Source organism: Cotesia glomerata, unplaced genomic scaffold (assembly GCF_020080835.1).
Source record: "Cotesia glomerata isolate CgM1 unplaced genomic scaffold, MPM_Cglom_v2.3 scaffold_84, whole genome shotgun sequence".
In the NCBI taxonomy this organism is placed as follows: Eukaryota; Metazoa; Arthropoda; class Insecta; order Hymenoptera; family Braconidae; genus Cotesia; species Cotesia glomerata.
Genome location: NW_025404501.1, coordinates 1477 through 24706, shown reverse-complemented (window position 1 = coordinate 24706; position 23230 = coordinate 1477). Strand labels below are relative to the sequence as shown.

Genomic DNA, 23230 nt, shown 5'->3' with positions numbered 1-23230 from the left:
CGTTTTTCCTTGTCGTCGTCTTCGTCTCGTTGTCGTTAATGTTAGATGTTTAAATTTAGATACTAAACCCGAAACGGCTGAGTTGCTGCTGATGCTTCTTCACTGTACTACTGATGCCGTCTGATTTCGTAGCCATCAGCGATTTATAAACAAAAACTATTTTTTAAAAATCCATTATTAATTGTGATTATTTACTCTATCACATTTGTCTTTATTTTAATTATTAGCACACGCACTATTATTGCTACTGCTTTATAAAATAAACTTTTGTGTTATCTGTTTTTTACAGTAGGTTCTCACGAGTCAAAGTCTGTTAGAGCTTTGTACGGTCGATCTCGACTTATCTCTGCCCCTAGTTTTTCAACTATTCTTCTCTTTTCTTCTCCTACAAATACACCCGACCTCTCTTTCTTACGCATTACACTACATTCACCGTTGCTAACGAATAAAACGCGCAAGCTCATGACACCCTCATATATATATTTTGTGTTTAATGCGCATGTACGTGACCGCCTGACCAATATCCTGTCTTTACTACTTAATCTAATGCTTATTCTCCCATCGATCCAACACACTTCTGTCGTGAAATTTTTATTGTTTTAATATCGTTTAATTTTAATTTTTATATTTCTCGTGTGAAATTTTATTTATTTTATTATCTTTCAAGTCATTTTTTTTTTTTTTTTTTTTTTACTAATACATAGCTTATTCAATAGTTACAAATTATCAGCATATATATAATATAAATCATTTTTAACGCTATTTACAACTATACGGAAATTATTAAAAATGTACCATATGTCTTGAATAAAGTAAATAAAATAAAATAAACAGCAACTTAAGAGTTGAAGCATAATATTAACTCAAGTGTTAATTTTTTATTTATCAACACTCAGTCATATTTGGAATCAATAATAAAAGCTCAATTTTAATATGAAAAAAATATATGTAAGCATTAACATTTGTTGTTATAAGTACAATTTTTCAGCATAAATTAATTATCGTTTTTAAAAATATTGAATGCATAACGTAATTTTATCAACTTTATATTATATAATATACCTATGTAAAAACAAAAATATTAATTTTATACTCGTTTTTGAATACTTTAAAATTTGATTTTAATTTTGTAGAGAAATTATCTCTTTAAATACATAAAATTGACATCGTTAAATTTTTAAGAAAAGTATGATCAATTTGTGAACATAAAAGTAACACAAATAATTGTGATGTCATTATGTCAGAATTTTTATCTGAACGTCTTATTATTATTTAACCACTCACAGAAATCATACACTTTGGGTGTTATCTTTTCTCTTGAGAATAATTGAAAATTCATTTTAATGACACTGTCATATTTTTAGTCAACAAATGTTCACTGTTGCATACAAATTGTAACACTTGTTTAATCGATCACCAAATTTATTCCTGATCTTATCAAAAATATTATAACTGACATCATTGAATTCTCATTCATTCTATTTATCATGTGATAAAAATAAATATTTTTCATCAACATAAATTATTGCACGGATAAATTTACTGATTAAATTATTCAACGGTGACAGATTTGGCGAGATTTCTTGGACAATCAACATTACAGCCTTTAAGTACTGCGATATGGAATGATAATAATTGCATTGGAATGACAGTGAGTATACCTTGAAGACAATCAACAGTTTTTGGTATTTCCAATACTCGTGATGCCAGTGATTTGGTGTCTTCATCTCCATCATGACAAATAACAATAGGTTTACCATCTCGTGCCGTAACTTGTTGCAATGCATTCATACATTTCTATATAGAAATAAAATTAAAATTATTTTCGTATTATAAGTAGTAGTTAACAATTATAATTATGATTCATTAGCAATTAACTTACATTATAAACTGGATCCCTCATTACAATCATAATAATAGGCATCGAATCATCTACTAGAGCCAAAGGTCCGTGTTTTAATTCACCAGCCATGATTCCTTCACTGTGCATGTATGTTAATTCTTTGACTTTCTGTATAAACAAAAATACAAATATTTAAAAACATCAAATCTCTTAATCAAATCAACAATAGAAAAAAAAAATAAATTTACCAATGCTCCTTCCATACATGTTGCAAAGTTGTAGCCCCTGCCCATAATAAGTAAGGATTTGAATTGATACAATGATTTAGCTAATTCTTTAACTTTATTATCAAGCTTCAATACCTCTCGGATTTGATTGTCTAAATTTTTTAAGCCTTCAATAATCTAAAAGTATGACAATAAATATTATTTATTTATAAATTTATGCATACGAAAAAAAAAATAATAATAATAATTACCTCCATACGTCGGGGGCCTAATGAATTTCTGTCTTCACTCATGACAAGTGCGAACATAACAAGAGAAATAAATTGCGATGTATAAGCTTTTGTACTAGCCACACCAATTTCCGGACCAGCATTAATGTGAACACCACAATGAGATTCTCGAGAAATACTACTACCAACGGTATTTGTTATACCGACAATTAAAGCACCACGTCCTTTGCAGTATCGCAATGCCATAAGTGTATCAGCTGTTTCACCAGACTGCGAGATAAAGAAACAGACGTCGTCACGAAAAACTGGAGTGTTTCTATCTAAAAAGTCTGACGCCAGCTCAACCATTACAGGTAATTCAGTTAACTCTTCCAGAAGCTGGCGCGTTGCTACAGCTGAGTGGTAACTTGTTCCGCATCCGATCAACATTAGACGACGACATCTCTTAATTTCCGGTATATAATCCTAATTAATTTAATTAAAATATCATATATTATTAATTACTCATTTCTTAATGAAAATTTAGTAATAACAAAATTTATTATTACAGTAATTCCTCCGAGAGTAACTGAGTTATTTTGGAAATTCAAACGACCTCTCATGGTATTAACTACAGACTCTGGTTGTTCGAAAATTTCTTTCTGCATGAAGTATTCATAGTTTCCCTTCATAATTTGCTGAATCTCCATTTTAAGGGTTGTTATTTCACGAGCATGAGGATCATCCATACACCGACGTAAACGATGAATACTTAATGTACCTTCTTTTACGGCAGCAACATCGTCATCCTGTAATAATATTTATTGTTTAATAAAAATTTATCGTTAGAAGAAAACTTTTGCAAATTAAAAAAAAAAAATTTGAGTACCTCGAGAAATATGACACGGTCAGTATGCTCAATAACAGCACTAGCATCTGAGGCAAAAAAGTATTCAACTTCTTTTTCAACCGATGGCTGAAATTCAGCAGTACTATCACTACGAGCGATAACTGGAACATCGGCATTTCGTCCATGGGGTCTATGATCTGATAAATAAAAATTTATTAAACAATTGTACACCGACAATTAAATCGTTCATAAATAAATTATTAATGTTATCAAATGTATTAAATTATTATTTAACATCACTATGTTATATTATTATAATAACGTTAATCTAAGATATTTATACAAAATTAATTTAGTAAAAAAATTAATTTATTAAAAAGATTGAAAATTTTTAATTTAATAAAATTAAATGAATAATTTTTTTTGTTATTGTTATTATTTTTATAATAAATTATCTTACCCGTCACCTTTTATTTAAAACTTGTCGCTGACGATGACACAGTAGACAACATATAGACAAGAACAATAAAGCCCATAAATTAAAAAAAAAAATAGATATAAGTAAGAAGAGAGCACCACTACAACTTTTAGTTTATTCTAACCACCAAGCAAGTGAAACAATTTAAACATTCAACAATACCTTGTGTTGTTGCTTCACCCTCTTCGATGTTTCGAAAGGTCATCAAAATAAAAGGAAAAAAAAAAATAAAAAATTAATAAAACAAAGTTATTTACGTTTATGAATATAAAGGCTAAGATGATAAAAAAAAATAATGCATGTAAAAATAACGCTTGTAATATTTTTTATGGTGTAATATATAACATACTTTTTAATAATTTAGCTTAAGCACAATTTTGTTAATTTTGTACATTGATACGTTTGATACAAAAGCAAACAAAAAAAAAAAACATTTATTTTTAGCTATTGGATTTTTCACAAAATATTTAATTTTTTCTTAACGAATATACGATTAACTATCAAGAAGTTTATAGAGTATTATGGAAAAAAGTTTGGAACATTTTGAGCAATTAAAAAACTCTCTTGAATCGGAAAAATATTCTAAAACTATGTAAAACATTTTAGATATTTTCTAAACTGTCTAAAACTTGAAAAAAAAATATTTATCATGTAACGAAAACTGCTAAAGGAATTGATCAAAAATTCAATGTAATGGAAATGTAAATCTCATTAATCAAATAGTTTCAAAACAAAACTTCTAGTTGATACTTTCAATTACTATAAACTTTTAAATAGTATATACAGCGTTTGAAAAATTTGATAAAAGTTTAAATCTGATTAAATTGCAGTATCAAATAGTAAAATAGTTTATAACATTAAAAACGAAAAAAAAATTGAATTGAAATTTTATTTCTTAAAACATTTTGTAAACTATTTTATCGATAAAAAAAATCACATTCAACTATCAATTTACCCACGCGTTTACAAACAAACACATTTCCAAGACACCCACTCAAGACTAGTTAGATAAGATTTTTTTTTGACGTCAAGATAGAACAATCAGTTAAAAAAATAATTTTAAAAATTAGACAGAAACCAATAGCCCTTTTAAGATTAAAAATTTTTTCATCAGAAAGTTAAAAGGGTGTAGTGCATGCCTGCACAGAATTTGCCTACATTTTGAAAAGTCACAAAATGTATCTCTGTACGAGTCAAGCTAATACGTTTTTTTTTCACAAAAAAAAAGTTTATTTCTAATGTATTTAATCTCAAATTTGTGATAAACAACAACAAATTGATATAGCACGTAACAAGTAGCAAATAGCTAATTGCAAACTAACTACGAATTATCACTTCCTACTTCCCTGAGATGCTAACAAATTAATATTAATCAACACAAGATTAATTCTTTACCGCGGTATCACTACACACACAAAAATAATAAACAGAATATCTATGCATGTCAAGCGTTTACGATTTGAAATTAGCGCTGTGTAGACATAAACTGTGTAGATTTTAAATCTGAGAAATATTCGTATTGTGAGTTACATTTTATAAGTTTTCAAAATGTAGATAAATTCTATGTAGGTATGCACTACACCCAAGTTAAAATATTAGTTTCTTCTTAGTTAATAATTTAAACTCATTAAATTTTATTAATACTGAAAATATAGAATTTGGTGATAAAAAATTTTTATTGGTTTGTTATGAAAAGTCCAATCGCGCTTTAGGAAGTTAAAATAAATCTCTTGTACGATTTATACCTTTAGTCATGCGTGGAAGATCATCTGTTCAGGTAGAAGAACGAGGAGTCAATCAGAAGATCATGCAAAAGAAATATTGTGGCATTGCTTCGTAAAAATAATTTTTTTAATTTAATAAAATTTATATGTATATTAGATATATATTGAACCAACTAATAAGATTAATTAATTAAACAATAGTGAACTAGTAACAGACTATTATCAAATTTCAAGTGTTTAAAAAAAAAAAAACTAAGGCACTTTATATTTCTTGAAAGCAAATTAATAAAAAATCTTTTCTATATAAAAAATACTCATTAGCTGGCACAATTTTAAACAGTCTGAAAATTAATCATTGTTAGTTACAATAAAAAAACATATAAGATTAATTACTCCCTTTGTGAATAGATCCAAATTCATCGGAAATACGTGCGTTGCTTTCATAGTAAATTACTATGATTTAAATTATAAAAGTTATTATAAATATCAGATTTTCTTACATCCAATATCTTGCACTCTCATTCGTACCAAATAAAAATTTATAAAATCTCACCTTTCCCATAGAGAATTGGAACATGGTCTGTAATCAAGCGAGTTTTTGTCTTAATCGCGACTAATAGAGGCGATCCTCTTCTTGTAGCCACACATTCTCCGGGGAAAAATTTACTTTTGAAACACAAAGCGAATGCACCTTCCTAAAAATAGTCTCAGTTTAATGATAAAAAAATAAAAAAAAATAATTAATAAATAAAATACATACCAATTGTTGAATAACTTGTTCAACAAGTTCTCTAAATGAATAAGATGGATGTTGAGTCCAGAGATGATGAATAAGTTTAGCAATTACTTCCGTATCTGTTTCACTCTCAAATACATATCCTCTTTGTTGAAGAAGAGTCTTCACTTCCTTATAATTAGTCACGATACCTAGAAAATTGATAGCATCCGAACAGATATTATTATGGAGATTAAATAGCATTAAACGATATCAAATGATCATAAAATTCAATTAAAATTCACTTGAAGAATAAAACTGATCATCGATAATCTTATTGAGATAACCGGCTCATATATTTATATCTGTAATTAAACAATAAAAGAAATAACTTTACCATTGTGCACTACAAGAAAACCATGATCTATGTCTGATCTCTGAGGGTGAGAATTAAGCTCTGATGGAGCACCATGGGTTGCCCAACGAGTATGAGCAATACCAACATGACTTTCAGCTACGCCATCAAACTTAAGATCTGTACCTATCAGTTGGAAAATTTATTGAATAATAAAATTTAACAACTTATTTCAATGAACTATTTTAATTTACTTGGTCATAAACTTACGGCTAAATATTTCATCTACTAAAGATTGAACTTTTCCTGTTTTTTTAATAACAGCAATATCATGTCCATTGGATTCATCCACTGCTACACCTAAATATAAAAATTGCAAAAGAATATAATAAGTAGAAGAATTCAGAAAAAATATTATAAATAAAATTTTATTTTATTTTATAGTTTAAAATGTATGTTTATTAACTGGTTAATGACACTTTATATTAGCTTGAAAAAGTTGTTTTAAACGAGATAGCCGAAAAATGTTGTTTAGAACAGAAATAAATATATAGATGCATACTTTTTTGAATGCATTCTTTGACCAAGAACATAAATTTCTCCTACTTAAAAATACAAGATGTGTCCTTTTTTCTTTCTATCCTTTATCTTTTCACCTTGAGAATATTGTGAGATTGACTTTAAAATCCTTTCTCTTTTTTTCGTCATTTAAATTCTTTGTCAGTGTAATATACAATATACAATAATACTGATAATTTAAAATAATATATATACACACACGTATAAATAATCAAAATTCAATTACCAGCAGAGTCATATCCTCGATACTCCAATCTCTTCAATCCTCCAACAAGAAGTTTTAAAATTTCTTCTCTTGATTTCGGAGTCAAGTAGTTCAAGTAAGCAAAAATTCCTATAAAAATAATAAAATTAATCAATTATTTTTTCATAATTAGAATTTTTTACTTAAATTTATACTTTTTTTAATCCAAGAAAATGAAAAAATTTCAATTATTTAATTCAAATTTAAAATTTAAAATTAAAAAATCATTTAATATCTACCGCGTAATTTTTTGAATCGATTTTAATTTTTAATAAGAGTTATTAATTCATGTTTCAAAAATAATTTATAATTTACATATAAATCACAAATGTCATAAAATGACATTACTTAAATGTAGAACGAAAAATCTGTTTCTTATAAAGGCGTTAATAAAATGTGGACAGATTTTTTTATTTATTTTATACAGATAAAAATTTATATAATTATTGAAGCAATTTTTACCCATTTTTTACTGTAGATTCTACTACCTGTTTTTTAGTCTTTAGATGTAAAATATAAACTGTTAAGTAGAATCAATACAATAATGCACTTAGTTATCATGCATTTGTCTTATCAATAATTTATATATAAAAAAACTTACTATAAGTTTTACAAAGATATTTTTATCATAATTATCGATATTGATCCAGATATAGATTTCTTTGATAAAAAATTTTACTTCCGTTTCTAATTCTTGACAATTAAATAAAATTTGTTTTTATTAAATAATAATAGAAATTATAAAATATTCGAAGGTAAACATGCCTTGATTAGCCTTTCAAATTTTTCTAGTATCGTTAAGAGTTACTTGAAAATAATATTCAATACATTCACTTATCGAAACAATTTAAAGGCGGAAAGAGTAAATGTCAGCCGCCAACTTGTAACCGATAACTTTTTTATTTGGTTAATCTTGCATCGGTATAACGTCGACATGCAAGACGAGAAAACTTTCACCTATTGGAGAAGTATGTTTCGCAATACTCCAAACTCGCCAGATTAAAATCAAGTAGCTAAGTATGAAATATAGATATAAAAAATTACCATAGATCTATGTTTTAAACTTTTTCGGTTTTTCCATTTTATGACGCAATAATTTACATATTTTAATACTTTCATGTATTTATTCATCATATATACCATAAATAAAGAAATTAAATTATTTTTTAAAAGATTACATGAGTATCAATTTATACAATAAATTTTACATAAAATCAGTCTCTATTCAATTTTTTCATTAAAAATATCGTTAAAATAGTTATATTGTTATAAATTATATTGTTGCAATTAAGAAATAACGAAACATATTTTCAGAAAAGTATTGAAAGAAACTTCCATGACGTTTTCTAAAATAATTAAATAATAGCTGTGAAGAATATATAAAAAATAATTATTGAAATTAAAAAAAAGTAAATAAATTTTGTATTACAATATAAAAATTAATATCTTTTTTTAAATGATAAAAACTACGAAACATCATTGAATGTAACAACCTGAGCATATAGAGATACATAAATTATAGAAATAAAAACACGTATGTATTCAAAAACGTGTCTTTTATCACCGTACTGTTATTTATAAGTGATAAAATTTTTTGTAATTCGCTTGGAGTAATAAAAATAATTATTAACATTTCTAGGGTAGATATAGAATTAGATTGGATGTAAATATACGATAGATAATACTCACCACACATGATTGTTTATAATAATAATTACTATTAATAAAAGTATCAAGTTGAATTAATATAGTCGAAAAAAAAACAAACAGCAACAACTGTTGACACTGAATGACACATTCAGCATGAAAGTCCAGAGGATTATGCGTACAGCTGAGAAAGTGTTTTCACGATTTATATGTCACTACACGGTTGCAATCGACCAATAGTATGCCACGAGTGTTCAGTCATTTTGTAATGTACAGTAAAATCTTAATTAAGTTTCGTAGTTATGTCTCAACTTTTTCATAAGGTACTAACAAGAGCAAAAGAGAAAACATACGAAACTTTATCGAGATTTCACTTTAATGTCAATGTGGCTATTTGTCAGTAGGTTCAAAATTCGTCCGTTCGAAAACGTGGTAGCGTTTTAGTGCAGTTTAAAAAAACGCGCGCGTTTTATTTAAGTTCAAAGTAAAGATCAATATATAATCCCAAATTGAATACATAGTCTTCAATAAATTTAGTTTTACAATTTTTTCATTAAAATAAATAATTGTTTGATTTACTGACAACAAAATATTACAACACTAGATGAACCCTGTGGTTATGGAAAAGTCATTGACTTGTTGAAAATAACTATTACAATTTAAATTTGATATTTCGACGGTAGTGAAAGTTATAATTATTCTGTCTGTAAGCATTATATATCATTTGACTCAAGGCTATGTCTATGATATGCATCTGACAAATTTATGTTAAATAAATATTTACTTGATTCATTTAATTTTCTTAATCGGCACGTATTCCAGATGGAGTTCAAAAGTAGCCAGGCTTAAGGTAAAATTAAATCATTTTTTTGAACTAATTGTAAATCAAAATTTAGAAAAGTTATTCAACTCTTCAAATATTAGTTCAATTTTATACACTAACATGTTTCATTTCTTTTTTATAACTTATTATTTATTCCTACCATTGACCTTTAAACAAAATAAATGATGCAATAATAAAAGATAGTTACTATTATATTTTTTATTGCTGAAGAAAATATACAATTTATTGCACTTGATAACATATTTAATGCAATAAGTTAAAATTATTTATTTATTTATTAAAAATTAACATTATTTGACTTATTTAACATTTTATTTAGCATAAAAAGTATAAAACAATGCGGAGTAAGTATTGCTGATTATTCATAATTTTATAATGATGAAGCTTAAATAAAAATAAAACATGTAGTAATTATAAAAATTAGTAATAATTGGTTAAACTTTACAAGTGATTATTTAATGTCATAATTCATAATAAAATAGTAATAATTACTTATTCAGTGTAACAATGAAATTTTTATATATGTGTGTGTATTTATAAAAGGCATTATACTAATTATAGGCCAGTAAATATATAAATAAATAATTTATTCATAGAAAATTAGCATGATTAATATTTTTATTAACCGTAAAGTGTTAAAATGCCATGATCATTTATTAATTAATCACAAGAATAATTAAATAAATAAACGAATAATTATTTTTTACTATATAACTATTAATGGTATCATTAGGCTTATATGTGGTAATGCCGGAAGAAACAAAATTATTACAACAGTTGTAATAAGAAAATTTTTATATTACTCATTACATTAAATAACAAATTATAAAAAAAAAAAACTGAAAATTACTTCAAGATTTAATTTGTTGTCGTATAGCTCAAAAATATTCCGTTGAATAATAATTGTTACAAGATGAAATTTTTCATTTTTTTTTTCTTGAGCTAGTAAAACAAAATTTATAATATTTTATTACAGAATAAAAATAAATAATTACGTATAATTAATGATAATTTAAAAGTGTCAATGCTTAAAAAAAAAAAAGTTGGTTTCAATAATACAATTAATATTCCTGAACTACAATACAATACATATTTTATTGTTTTGTTAATTTTGACAAATTCGTTAAATAATTTAATAAAAAATAAAATGATTATAATTCAATTAGAAGGTTTATCTTACAATACGGAATTAAAAAAATTTTTATCGTTAAAAAAATATTTATTTTAAAAACCAACTTTTTTTTTCTCATTTTATGATTTTATAACATGTGTTGTTTTCTATAAATCTTTAATAAAAAATATAAATATGGGCTTTTTGTACAAAGCAAAAATAACTAAAAATCTAAATGTATAAAAAAGAAAAAATTCATCTGTTTAAAAAGTCAAAATTAATTTAATTAATTTTACGTCTGCACCAAGTTGATTTTTGTTTTCTCAATAAATTATCGACGTGTCAATTTATATTATTAATTATTTATATTAATAATTTTATAAGACATTAAAACAAATTTGATAACTTTGTGCATTCTACAAATAAGACTATTACGTTAAATTTTTTTTCTTATTTTTCATCTATTTATTTTTATTATTACTAACCCTAATAATATCGTATCCTTATCATTATTCATTTTTTTATTTACTAAGTTTCTCTTTTGAATACATAGTAGTATGTTTTGTTTAAATTTTATCTAAATCGAACTATTATATTAGATTGTTTATTCTCAATAAACATTCACACAACCTTATTAGTTCATACAAATAAACTGCTATACCGAAAGAAGTATATTTATATTATTCATAAATTATTTATAGTTTACGATTTTTTTTATCTAATACGTCGCACATTACATACTAAAGATGCATCCATTTCTTTTACATATTTTTATTAAATCTAATACCTTCCCATCATATAAAAATAACACGCAATGCAAAGTTATCCAGCGTTGCTTTGTACATTCTCCTGTGCTCCAATAAAACTGAGATAGATGAAACCAATTAAATATAATTAAAGTCAATGGATTATTTAAAAGTATTCTTGTTTTATATTTAAGCCTCGATTCATGTTCCTACACATTAATTGATTGTACAAATTATTATGGAATTCAAATTATTAGCAGTTACCTTTTTTTTTTTAAATAACATGTTGTTTATAAAACATAGTCAAAAATAATTTATTTTTATAAGTATTAAGTCCTTTTTTGTTAATCATATTAATTTATAATTCTTTTAATTTAATTAATAATAATGAAATTGAGATCGAAAAAAATGGCGAAAGATCGATTGAATCAATTAGTGATTTGGTTTAATTTTTTTATTTTAAACATAAAGATATCTAATTTTTTTTTCTATTTATAGTTTAAATTTCTATAATAAATTAGTTTTCTAAATTACATTTCCGCTCGAAATAATTATGAAATTTTAATTTTTATTATTCAAAATAATCATCACAAACATGAAATTTGTTCATTTATAAATAGTGATTTTTGATGGTTGATGCATATTCAAATAATGAAAAATTATTCATTTGAATATATAGTGTTAATAATGAGTGATGAAATTTAGTATAAAACATAATGATTAGTAATAATTTCAACCGATCAAACGCCACGACAGACATTTCAATAATCTGCCAATATTTACAGTCATTCAACTAAAATTTTTGTAAAAGTTATCCATCTCTTATCAAATAGACTTATGATTAATCGTAACGTTATTACAAAATTATTATGTACAAGAATATGGATAAATGAATAGTGAGCAAATTAGTATTATTAGCTACTTTTTTTACTCACTTCTCATGTCCAATGATACAATATTTTTAATTAATTATTACTTCCTTTTCCTTTGATCTATAAATCCCGAATATTCCATCAGGTATATTAAAACTTATTTTGACATAGAAACTAGATGAAATGGTATACATATTATTCATTGGAAGACATCACACAAAAGAAAAGTTTTAAAAGTTTCTCATACTAAAAATTTATAAATTTTTCTGAAATTGATGTATTAATAGTTGACAGTGTGTAAGAAAATTATTTTTACTGTTGATATTATCATGGACAACTAAGTCTTTGTAATAATAATAATAACAATGATAATAATAATAATAATAAAAAAACCTTACCAACAATAAAATAAAATGTTTAATTTAAACTACAGTATCGATATTTAATGTCTTCCAAACTCTGTCTTTTATGTTAATTGTAGAATTTAATTTGCAATACCTTTTCACGAGCTTCTTAGTAGGGTTTAATTGCACAATTCCGTAACTTTCGGTTATCTAATTTCATTGTCATCAGTTCCTCGTTTATTTTTTTAAATGATTATTATTGACAAAAGTTTTTCATAAACTTTCAATCTGTTTTATGTGGATCTGTATTCCGATTCCGGGCGGATCATGGTTGACATCTATAACATAATTAAAAAAAATTGTCACAATAATGAATAATTGCGTTGCATTCAAAAGATAAAAAATATTAAATAAATTACCGTTGGAGATCTTGATGACGACGATGATAATTGTTCATAATCATCGGGTTCAATATAAATTTCAGCCCCTGTGAAGATGTATTTTCCTGAAGAAACCTGATAATACGTATTCTCTGGTAGTCGGCTGGCCAAACTTTCTTTAACTTCAGACTGCCAACAATGTCTTTGCAAGTTGTGTCGTTTGGAGTCTTCTTGATAAGTGGTACCTTTTTCATCAGAACTATCGACGCTATTACAACTGTCGCCTAGCCCTGAATCAATAGCAGAATCAATTGAAATATGTCGGGGTTTACCATTTGATTCATTAGAATCCAGTAATTCCTCCGAATCGTTTGAAGAATCAACGTCTGCAGTGGTGTTGGAATTATTCGATCGATTATTATCAATCGAGTCATCCGAAGAGTTCATTGGGTATCTTTGCGAGTCGTTGATTATTCTTGGTACAACATGACATTCTTCAAGATTGTAAATATGACCATTATTTTCAGAAGTTGATTCTACTGAAATTACTCGATTGTACCGAGATGCTGAGTAACTAATTTCTTCTGAATCATCCAATGATCTCGATGTAGATCCAGAGGATGATTGTGGTGACGTCCTTACATCCAAATTAATTCGTTTAGGACTACTTTCTATACTGGAATCACCTAATGGTCTTTTTGGACTTTCGCCAAGCAACGCAAAACTTTCTTCAGCGGCTTCCATATGACCAGCATGAAACGGAGATATGCAAATATCTGTGTTCTCTAGTCTCTTGGGGGTGGTGTTTGAGTTTATCATTAAACTGTCCTGGCTTTCCGTCGAAACATTGTGATAAGTCTTGAGAACAACTTCTGTACTGTCTTGCGAAAGTTCTTGATTAATAGTTGAATCTTGACTTCGTTCCCAAGAATCATCGGTAATAAATCGTGGAGGCAGCAGATGTGGTGTCTCTTCTAAAATTTCTTTTTTCCAACAAATTTCCTCAAACTCATCGCCAATTAAGTGACATAATTGGTTTATTATGATATCTCCATCTCCAAGAAGTTCAATATCAAACTTTAAATGTGGCAAAGATTCTCGATTAATGAGTATCTGTGGAACGTGCGATGGAATTGAGGACGGAATTAATGCAACTGGTCGAACTTTTAATGATGAACCAATTACTATTAAAAGATCACATTCATCTTTATCATTAGCAATTGCATCATGAAAAGCATCTGGTAGACCTTCTCCAAAAAATACAATATCTGGTTTCATTATTCCTTGTGAAACAAAATTTGAATAGTTATCATTGGTATTAGTACTTGACAGTGATGGCAAAGAATTCGTAAAACACTTAGGACATAGAGGAATTCTTTGGGCAAAAATGTCTGCTCTGATATCTTCTGCTGTGACTTGATACTTGCATTTAGTACATGACGCTGTAGCGAAAGATCCATGACATTCAATCACGTTTTCTATTCCTGCAACTTGCTCCAATGTGTCAATATTCTGAGAATAATTTCTCAGTAATTTTTTCTTTTTTTCAAGCATTTTTATAAATCGATGACAGGGACTTGGTTTGAATTGCCCTGGATAAATTTCACGCGCAAATTTGAAAAATGGTCGTGGATCCTGACCAAAATAATTAATGTCGAACATTGCTTGCGGGTCAGGTAAATCAGGAAAGTCCTGAGCAAGTCTTGAATATATTCCATCTCTACTTCTGAAATCTGGAATTCCACAGCTTACGCTTACACCAGCACCGGTTAATACGATTATTTTTTTACTATTTTTAATAAGTCTTACAACATCTGCTAGCGTATTAATATGTTCAAGCTTATGTCTTCGAGGTGGATCCGACATGATATTCAATACAAGTTTCCACAATGTTATGTCATCAACTTGCTCTGGAATTTGTGTAGGATCCATCAATAAATGCTGAAGTAATTCACGTGGATTAGTTCCGGTAATCATTTGTTTCTGCACCCACGAGGATGCGTTTCGCCACAGATGACCGGAATCCTCAGAGAGGTCAGATAACCCAGACAAATCTGATAGATTTGAAACAGTTGATGATACTTCATCCTTTTCATCTGCTGTATCGAGTCTAAAAATTAATTATAGAAAAAAAAATTAATTATATAGTTTAGATATAAAATAATAAGTAAATCAATTTACTGAAAACATTAAAATTTAACTTACGGGCATCCAGTATCGTCACTTGTTGAATCGGTTCGAGATGGTGTTAAGTGCATTAGATCTGGAGTAGTAGACATTGATTTAGATCCCTCACTTAATTCAGTGAATCCGCTATCTCCACTAAGTGGTTCTAAATATAATAAAACTAACTTTAATAAAGGGTAAAAAATTTTATCTAAGAAAAAGATATAAAAAATAATCAATTTTATTTTATATTATGTAACAAAACATTTCTAACCCTTGAAATTTTTTTTTGCATAAATCTTTATTTATTATCTTTCATCAAATTAAAAACATAATTTATTTACTTTACTACTCATATATTGTGTCACAACATACATGTGACAGTGGAATTCGCGCTTTAATAAATGTCATAACACGTATATTTTTTTTTCGAATATTTTATCTTTAGAAATTTAGCGACATCTACAAGAACAAATGCAAACGTACATTGACTTTTTTTACCGTCCTATTAATTCCCGCGTTAAAAATTTTAAGACTATAAAACTCACTTTGGATTAATTAAACTGCAACAATAATATAATAAATCAAGAATTAAAAAAAAAAATAATAAAGATCTTCAACTGAAATAATAATTAAACTTGTCAAATGACTACGAAACAGAATTAAAATTACGACGCATTAAGTGAACAACATGGCGGCTTTCCCCTCTTTTAGTAGAGTCCTAAAGGAAAAGACGCGTCGCGTAATGGGCGTATACCGTTAATGACGCCATCTTGAAATATTAATACTTATTAATAAAAATAAAGCATATTTTAAGATAAATACCTTCTAAATCAGTGCGTGGTGATTGACGAGTTGGTTTAGTCTCGGAAAAATCGAGATCTGAAGGTACAGAAACTCCGTAAACTTGACCCTCGATTTTCCGACGCTTTACCGAGGACGAATATTCTGGCAGCTCCGAACCAGACGCCATTTTCGACAGCAATGCAATGCTGAGCTTATAGTTCTGATGACGGCCGCTCGTCGAAGAAGTCGCATACAAACACCCCACTCTATGCTCTTAATCTACCAATCAAATTCTCCCGCTATTTCTCCCCCATCATTTTAACCAATTATAAACTTTATCATATAAACGTATATCACTACATAAAACTTTGATGCTGCTGATGTATGTACTGATGCTTTATGCCATCAATGTAAATATAATAGCATAAGAAATTAAATCCTGCTCCAAGTATAATTGACTTTGCTAATTTTTATTCGTTCTACCAATTTATTTTTTTTCACCAACTATAAGCCTCCATAAAATTGCATTATCTTAATAATGATGGCTTCTTTTTGAAGGAGTAGAAAAAAAAATTGGTTCATTTTTTCTCGACTAGCTTTCGAAAAACTTTTTATAAAAACCTATCCTCTGATAAGCAATTATGATAGGTGTGTTTATCAAAGTTAATTCATTAAAAATGGTGATTATCTATAAAAGAAAAAAGCATAAGTTATTGTATTTTTCTAACGGTAATTAAGTTATTTATGATTATGACAGAAGGCAACATTAACGCAAATTTTTTAATAGGGCTACCACACAAAAAAAAATTAGTCAGTGTGAACTTAGCCGACGTACAAAAAAAAGTTGGTAATATTGCAACAGTATAATACATATAGTTATAACTATACTCTAAACTAAGGTTTCAATTGAGGTTTGACAAAATTTCATGGCGCTACTGGCATCCCAGGAAATAGAAGAGGACAAGAGAATTCTTTTTAACTAAACTTGCGTTCGATCAACATGGTGTGTATTTTGAATCTATTAAATTAATTATAATCATGGTTTTTATCGCGAAATTACTAGCATTAAAATATGAAATAATCAACTGATTTACAGAATTTGTTTATCGTACTCAAAACGTTATACAATTATTGTTTAAAAAATCTTGATAAATGTGGAGTTTTAGGTTATGAGTATCATTGATTACCACTGTAAATAATGGTTATAATAATTGTCATCATTAATGATAATTATAAATTGCAATAGATCTTTCGACGTACCGTTCATCAAAATAAACAAATTCTTTAAAATGTTCTTGTGTTGTTTAATTATATTTTGTCTAACTTTACAGAGTCTTACTGTTTTTTTTTTTTTTTATATTTCAGGCTGAAGGAACTGCTACTATCAGAACGAGAAAGTTCATGACCAACCGGTTATTATGCCGGAAACAAATGGTATTACTTTTAAATTATATTTAAAGTTTAATTGTAGAAAAATTATACGAATGTATATTAATATTTTTTTTATTACAGGTCGTAGATGTACTTCACCCAGGTCAAAGTTCAGTACGCAAGACTGACATCAGGGAAAAACTTGCAAAAATGTACAAAGTTACCCCAGATGTTGTTTTCGTCTTCGGATTTCGTACGAGTTTTGGTGGTGGCAGGTCAACTGGTTTTGGTTTGATCTATGAAACCCTCGATTTCGCCAAGAAGTTCGAGCCAAAACACAGACTGCAAAGGCATGGTCTGTTTGAAAAACAGAAACAAACAAGAAAACAAAGAAAAGAACGTAAGAATAGGATGAAGAAAGTCAGAGGAACTGGCAAGAGTAAAGTTGGAGCTGCATCTAAAAAGGTATAGATTATGATAATCATTCATTTTTTTTTTTATAGTTTTAATTCATTTCCTAAAATATAAATTCTGATAATTTACATTTATCAGAAAAATTATTTTCTATATTTTAAATATTATCTTAGACAGTGTTACAAGTTTAAATCATCTTTACTTACTACTGTTATAAAAAAAAGTTAAATTCAGTCATATAAGATTTATTTAGAGTAAAGATGTTTTTAAAAATTCTTGTAACGCTTAAAAATTATATTCAATTTATAAATAATATTTTTGGCAATTTATAAATGCATGTGTAGCACAAAATTATTCTATTGGCTTTATCATCAAATTGCTTTATTATTTACTAAATTATTTCAAAGCTTTCATTCATTGGTGGCGGACAAAATTTGTTTTAGGATCGAAATTATTTATTACAAAATTTATTTATAATTTCATGGCAATAATTACAATTTATTTCAAATGTCAAGGATTGGATATAATGTCGTAGGATATTCAAATTAATAATTAGTGCATGTGTTATAAATTTATATGTTCTGTTTACATTCTAGACAAGGAAATAAACGACTCGATTCGTTTAATGTACTCTGCCCTTCGGGAGGAGATGGTTTCTTAATTATAGATGTTCATAAAATGGTCACAGCATGTCATTCATGTCATTGGGATCTTCAGTTATAGTTGCTGTATTTTATAGCTTTCATCAATTTACGTTTTTACTATTCATTCATTTCATTCATTTAAATTTACTTTGCGTACTTATATTTTCTTTATTTTACTGTAAATCTTTATATGGTGATTCACGCTTTTCATTTAAATGTGTCATTGATTATTCTGCTTATCGCATGCTTTGTAGTAAAAATTTATTGGTGGTGGATATCATTTCGGCTGATCTATTCTAAATCTACTTAGTGACGCACGAATATCACAAATTAGTAAAAATAATGATTCAATTGCTAAGACTTCAAAATTTTACTTATTAATTAAATTTTTCAAAATTATAACTATGTATTCATTTTGGCAAAATTAATTTTTTTTACAGTAATTCCACAATTCCACCATGCAGGCTTCAATTGATTTGGCGTGAAAATTACTGTATTTTATTATTGTCAATTGTTCAACACCTAGACATAAAAATGTTTTCACAATAAAAATTGAAACCAGCAATAATTCTGTATAATTTTATTCAATAAACTCCATTTTATTTCAATAAGCATTATTTAAATAATATTTAATTTTATGGTTCGATGACCTCTGCAGATTGAGGAGCTTTAGGAGTGCTACTAGTTTCTTTTATTTCAGTATTTTCATCGATAGATTTTTCACTCGATAAACTTGTGACGGATTCTGTTGTAGTAGAAGTCTCAAATGTATTTTTTTCGACATCATTTTCTGGCGATTTCTCATTAAGTGATGGAGAATCAGGAGAATTGTTTGCTGTATCTTAATAAATAATAGGTAATAATTAATTAATAAAAAATAAAATGTTACATTAAAATGTTGTATTACTTGAATTAGTAGTTATTCCGCGATCGTCTTGTGGTGTTGGTGGTGAAGAGCCATTAAAAATTCCAACGATTCGGTCTTTCAGATTTCTAAACCAGTTGGCAATTTTACCAAAAAATGTCTGTGCATATTCATCTAGAATTTTATTAGCTTACAATTCTGTTAAACTTATTTTATATAGATAAACAATTACCTTTAGAAGGACATGCAGTAGAATAACTAAAAGAGTTGAATAAGAAAAAAATAAAAAGTTGTGCCGTCCACAAATACATTTTGTTCTTGCTGCTACACGAATTCAAAGTAAACTAAATATCTGATAAATTTTTCTATTTTATAGAAACGGAAATGCATGTTATTGTCATTGTCGAAACAATTTTATAAAAAGAGAAGTTGATCTGAATTATGTCATTAAAGATTAACCTTGGTAAAGAGATAAGTATTATTGGAAAAAAAATTTCCTTAATTATAGTTATAAAAAAATGAGTCATATCTTTTGTTATAATTCAATATATCTTGAATAATCACCATTAATAAAATATACATTTATTTATTTATTTATTTATTAGAAAATAAACGTCAATCAGCTATATACATCGTATGTAGAAAATACAAGTTTAGATTAAAATGTAGAAAGAACTAATCAAAATTAGAAAGCAAAACTAAATTAATTGCATATTGAAATTAAACATTAGTTCATTTTTATCATAAATTATTTTATTTTCATAATTTTTTCGTAGCCTATTCACAAAATTTACTTAAGTCTAAATATATTCCAATTCGTTAATTATTAATAAATCATTCAGTGTATAAAAATTAATATTACTTAATAATCAGCCGCATTGCTAGCTAAGTAATCACGTCGACCAATATTCGATGCTTGTTTATTTTGAATAGCTTCCAACTTAGGACATTCAGTGATTCTATGACCAAGACCACCACAGTAGCTGCATCCTTTTTCATTTCCAAGATTAAGATACTTCTCATTTTCAGAGCAAAGTTCCAAAAGAAATGCCGGTACATTTTGTTTCGCTTCCATCAACAAATGTTTAAGATCCAACAACACAGACTCATCGTTAGATTTGTTAATAAACGTAGTAGCGATTCCTCTTTTACCAGAACGTCCAGTTCTTCCAATTCTATGTACATAATTTTCAACATCATCTGGCATGTCATAATTGATTACGTGTTGGACATCAGCAAAATCTAAACCCTTGGAAGCAACATCTGTAGCAACAAGAACATCCTTGTGTTTAGCTCTAAATGCTTCAACAGATCTTGATCGTTCTTCTTGGTCTTTACCACCATGAATAGCTACGGCCTCGACGCCTTTCAATAAAAGATACTCATGAATTGCATCAACATCTTGTTTCTTTTCAGCAAAAATTAGTACCGGCGGCGGTGTTTTCTGAAGACATTCTAATAAGTAAACAATTTTCGCCTCTTGCTTCACATATTCTACTTCCTGGGTTACGTTTATTGATGCTGCACCAGCACGACCAACATTTATCGTCACCGGTTTTACCAAAGCAGACCGCGCAAAATTTTGAATTTTTTTGGGCATCGTTGCGGAGAACAGAAGAGTCTCACGCTGACCACGGAAAAATGAAAATATCGTCCTAACATCCTCTTCGAAGCCCATGTCAATCATTCGATCTGCCTCGTCCATACAAAGATAACGACATGAACTTAATTTAACCATTTTTTTATCCAACATGTCCATTAATCGCCCTGGTGTTGCAACCATAATATGAACACCTCTATTTATTACTTCAAGAGACTCTGAGACTGGAACACCACCAATAGCAAGACAACTCCGAATTTCTGGACAATTTTCTGACCTTAAGCTGTTGGTGTAATACTGAATAATGTCGAACGTTTGCTTGGCCAATTCTCTTGAAGGACAAATTATCAATCCGTAGGGACCTTCGTTGCGTATAAACGGCATTCCTACTTCTTGCTCAAGGCAAAACATTATTAGAGGCAATACAAATACTAAAGTTTTACCGCTACCAGTAAACGCAATTCCAATCATATCACGACCGGACAAAACTGTCGGAATTCCCTGTACTTGAATAGGAGTAGGTTTTACAATGCCTTTGTGTTCTAAACCTTTAATTATGCCACGGTGAAATTTCATCTCTTTGAAACTACACAGTGGTGGTGGGACGTCATTTCCTTCAACTAAAATCCGTAATTTTCTTCGTATTCTTTCATGTCGAGCTTCGCCTAAAGCAAGTACTGCTCTCGGTGGTCGCCAGCTTGTTTTTATTGGATCTTCATATTGTATTCCTTTGGCCAACTCAGCAACACCCATCAAAGCTTTGTTTTCAGCGACACTTTCAAGAATTTTTTCTTCTTCCTTCAACTGTTTTTCCAGTGCACTTTCTTTCTTAGCTTCAGCTAATTTTTTCAGCTCTGTATGTTGATCCAGAAGAGAAATATTGGACTTTCTACCCCAGACCTGACCATCATCTTCCTCATCTCCTTCGTCTTTTTCATTCTCACTGCTACTTTTTCCAATAACTCCTATTGCACCTTCTTCTTTTAATATTCCTAGTCGTCCTAATTTCATAAGCTGTTGTTTTTTACGTTCCTTCACTGGAACATACGGAACATAATTATCATCTGACTCCGAATCACTGCTCTTCTCTTGTCTGGAATACTTCTGTAATAAAAATGACATTATTAATATTTATTTCAAAATATTACATGTAAGGTAAAAGACCTAGTTATTGACACTTATAATTTTATTTTAATAAAGAAAAAAAAAAATCAACTCTGATAAATTAATAAACATAATTTTGAAATTATAAATTTTAATATAATTGGTTTTTTGAGAACATTTTATTTTTTTAATTAGAATAAAATTGCAAGTGTAAAACATCTAAGCCAGTATCAATAACTGGGTTTTTTACCTTAATAATTTAATACAATATTAACGACAACAGACATCTGAAATTTTTTTTTGACAATTTTAAATTTAGAGTATTGAAAAAAATAATTAATTTAAGCAGTTCAAAAAATATAAAAGTAAATGTTGATATTGTTATTAAATTGCTGCTCATTGTTTGAATAAACAATTATCAGAAGTTTGTTAATTTCACTATAGTTATTAAATTATTATAAATATCTTACCCTTTTTGACATTGTAAATTAAAATTTATTATTTAATTTGTTATATTTTCCAGCATTCACTTTCCACTAATTTTTTCTTTCTACTTTCAATTAAATTGAACACTAATTAAAAAATAAACAAATAATAAATAAAAATTTTTAAATACACAAGTAAACTATAAATAAATGAATCTATCAATTTCCTAAATATAATATGTAAAACGTTTGTATGGGTTCGTTGTTTATTTATCTACGTTCCTACATGTTTAGTTTGCTATAACCTCAATTCTTAACTATCCGTAGATTTTAGATCAGCTGATTGGTGGAGCATGAGGGAGCCACTATAGAGAAAAAGATATCTAAATTTTTGAATAGTTTAAATATTGAAATAGAGCACCACTGGCTAATTCCAAGGCCTAGAAAAAACGCAAACAAATAATGACCCTGAAGTTAGCGGACAGCAGACAAAATAAAATTTCAGATGGGGTATCTACAAGCGAAATTAAGTTTTTCAAGTTTACCAAATTATAAATTGTTTGTCGTTGACTTACCTACAGGTGACAATAAACGAAATTTTTTTTTTACTAATAAAAAATTTTTTTAATTAAAAATTGAATTTTGGGAAACTCTCACCGTGTTTCCTATCGGTTTATGAATATGAAA

The 23230-nt window shown here is 27.8% G+C and overlaps 5 protein-coding genes across 9 annotated transcripts; 1 reads left to right on the top strand and 4 right to left on the bottom strand.

Annotated features, from left to right (window-relative positions):
- Positions 1–1227: 1227 nt before the first annotated feature.
- On the bottom strand, positions 1228–9069 carry LOC123274861 (glutamine--fructose-6-phosphate aminotransferase [isomerizing] 2). 5 transcript variants are annotated; one of them, XM_044742616.1, is made up of 14 exons: positions 8914–9069; positions 7207–7314; positions 6672–6761; positions 6444–6587; positions 6092–6258; positions 5885–6026; positions 5353–5376; positions 3770–3790; positions 3169–3326; positions 2849–3088; positions 2322–2765; positions 2092–2247; positions 1883–2011; positions 1228–1797 (listed from the first exon to the last, which is right to left on the bottom strand). In XM_044742616.1, exons 1-14 carry the CDS (start codon positions 8918–8920, stop codon positions 1552–1554), a joined length of 2076 nt encoding a protein of 691 aa, XP_044598551.1. In that variant the 5' UTR covers positions 8921–9069; the 3' UTR covers positions 1228–1551. The 5 variants fall into 5 exon arrangements, with proteins under 5 accessions (XP_044598551.1, XP_044598552.1, XP_044598553.1 ...); XM_044742617.1 differs by lacking the exon at positions 8914–9069 and adding an exon at positions 7687–7705; XM_044742618.1 differs by lacking the exon at positions 3770–3790.
- Positions 9070–11236: 2167 nt separating this feature from the next.
- LOC123274858 (NAD-dependent protein deacetylase sirtuin-1) lies at positions 11237–16344 on the bottom strand. The gene is made up of 4 exons (XM_044742613.1): positions 16160–16344; positions 15374–15500; positions 13208–15278; positions 11237–13126 (listed from the first exon to the last, which is right to left on the bottom strand). Exons 1-4 carry the CDS (start codon positions 16305–16307, stop codon positions 13082–13084), a joined length of 2391 nt encoding a protein of 796 aa, XP_044598548.1. The 5' UTR covers positions 16308–16344; the 3' UTR covers positions 11237–13081.
- Positions 16345–17032: 688 nt separating this feature from the next.
- Positions 17033–19117, top strand: LOC123274860 (40S ribosomal protein S24). The gene is made up of 4 exons (XM_044742615.1): positions 17033–17123; positions 17486–17554; positions 17633–17956; positions 18990–19117. Exons 1-4 carry the CDS (start codon positions 17121–17123, stop codon positions 18990–18992), a joined length of 399 nt encoding a protein of 132 aa, XP_044598550.1. The 5' UTR covers positions 17033–17120; the 3' UTR covers positions 18993–19117.
- On the bottom strand, positions 19113–19805 carry LOC123274859. The gene is made up of 3 exons (XM_044742614.1): positions 19647–19805; positions 19457–19588; positions 19113–19390 (listed from the first exon to the last, which is right to left on the bottom strand). The coding sequence occupies exons 1-3, from the start codon at positions 19723–19725 to the stop codon at positions 19185–19187; spliced, it is 417 nt and encodes a 138-aa protein (XP_044598549.1). The 5' UTR covers positions 19726–19805; the 3' UTR covers positions 19113–19184.
- A 340-nt stretch (positions 19806–20145) lies between these two features.
- On the bottom strand, positions 20146–22912 carry LOC123274857 (ATP-dependent RNA helicase abstrakt). The gene is made up of 2 exons (XM_044742612.1): positions 22589–22912; positions 20146–22118 (listed from the first exon to the last, which is right to left on the bottom strand). The coding sequence occupies exons 1-2, from the start codon at positions 22598–22600 to the stop codon at positions 20277–20279; spliced, it is 1854 nt and encodes a 617-aa protein (XP_044598547.1). The 5' UTR covers positions 22601–22912; the 3' UTR covers positions 20146–20276.
- Between the last annotated feature and the right edge of the window lie 318 nt (positions 22913–23230).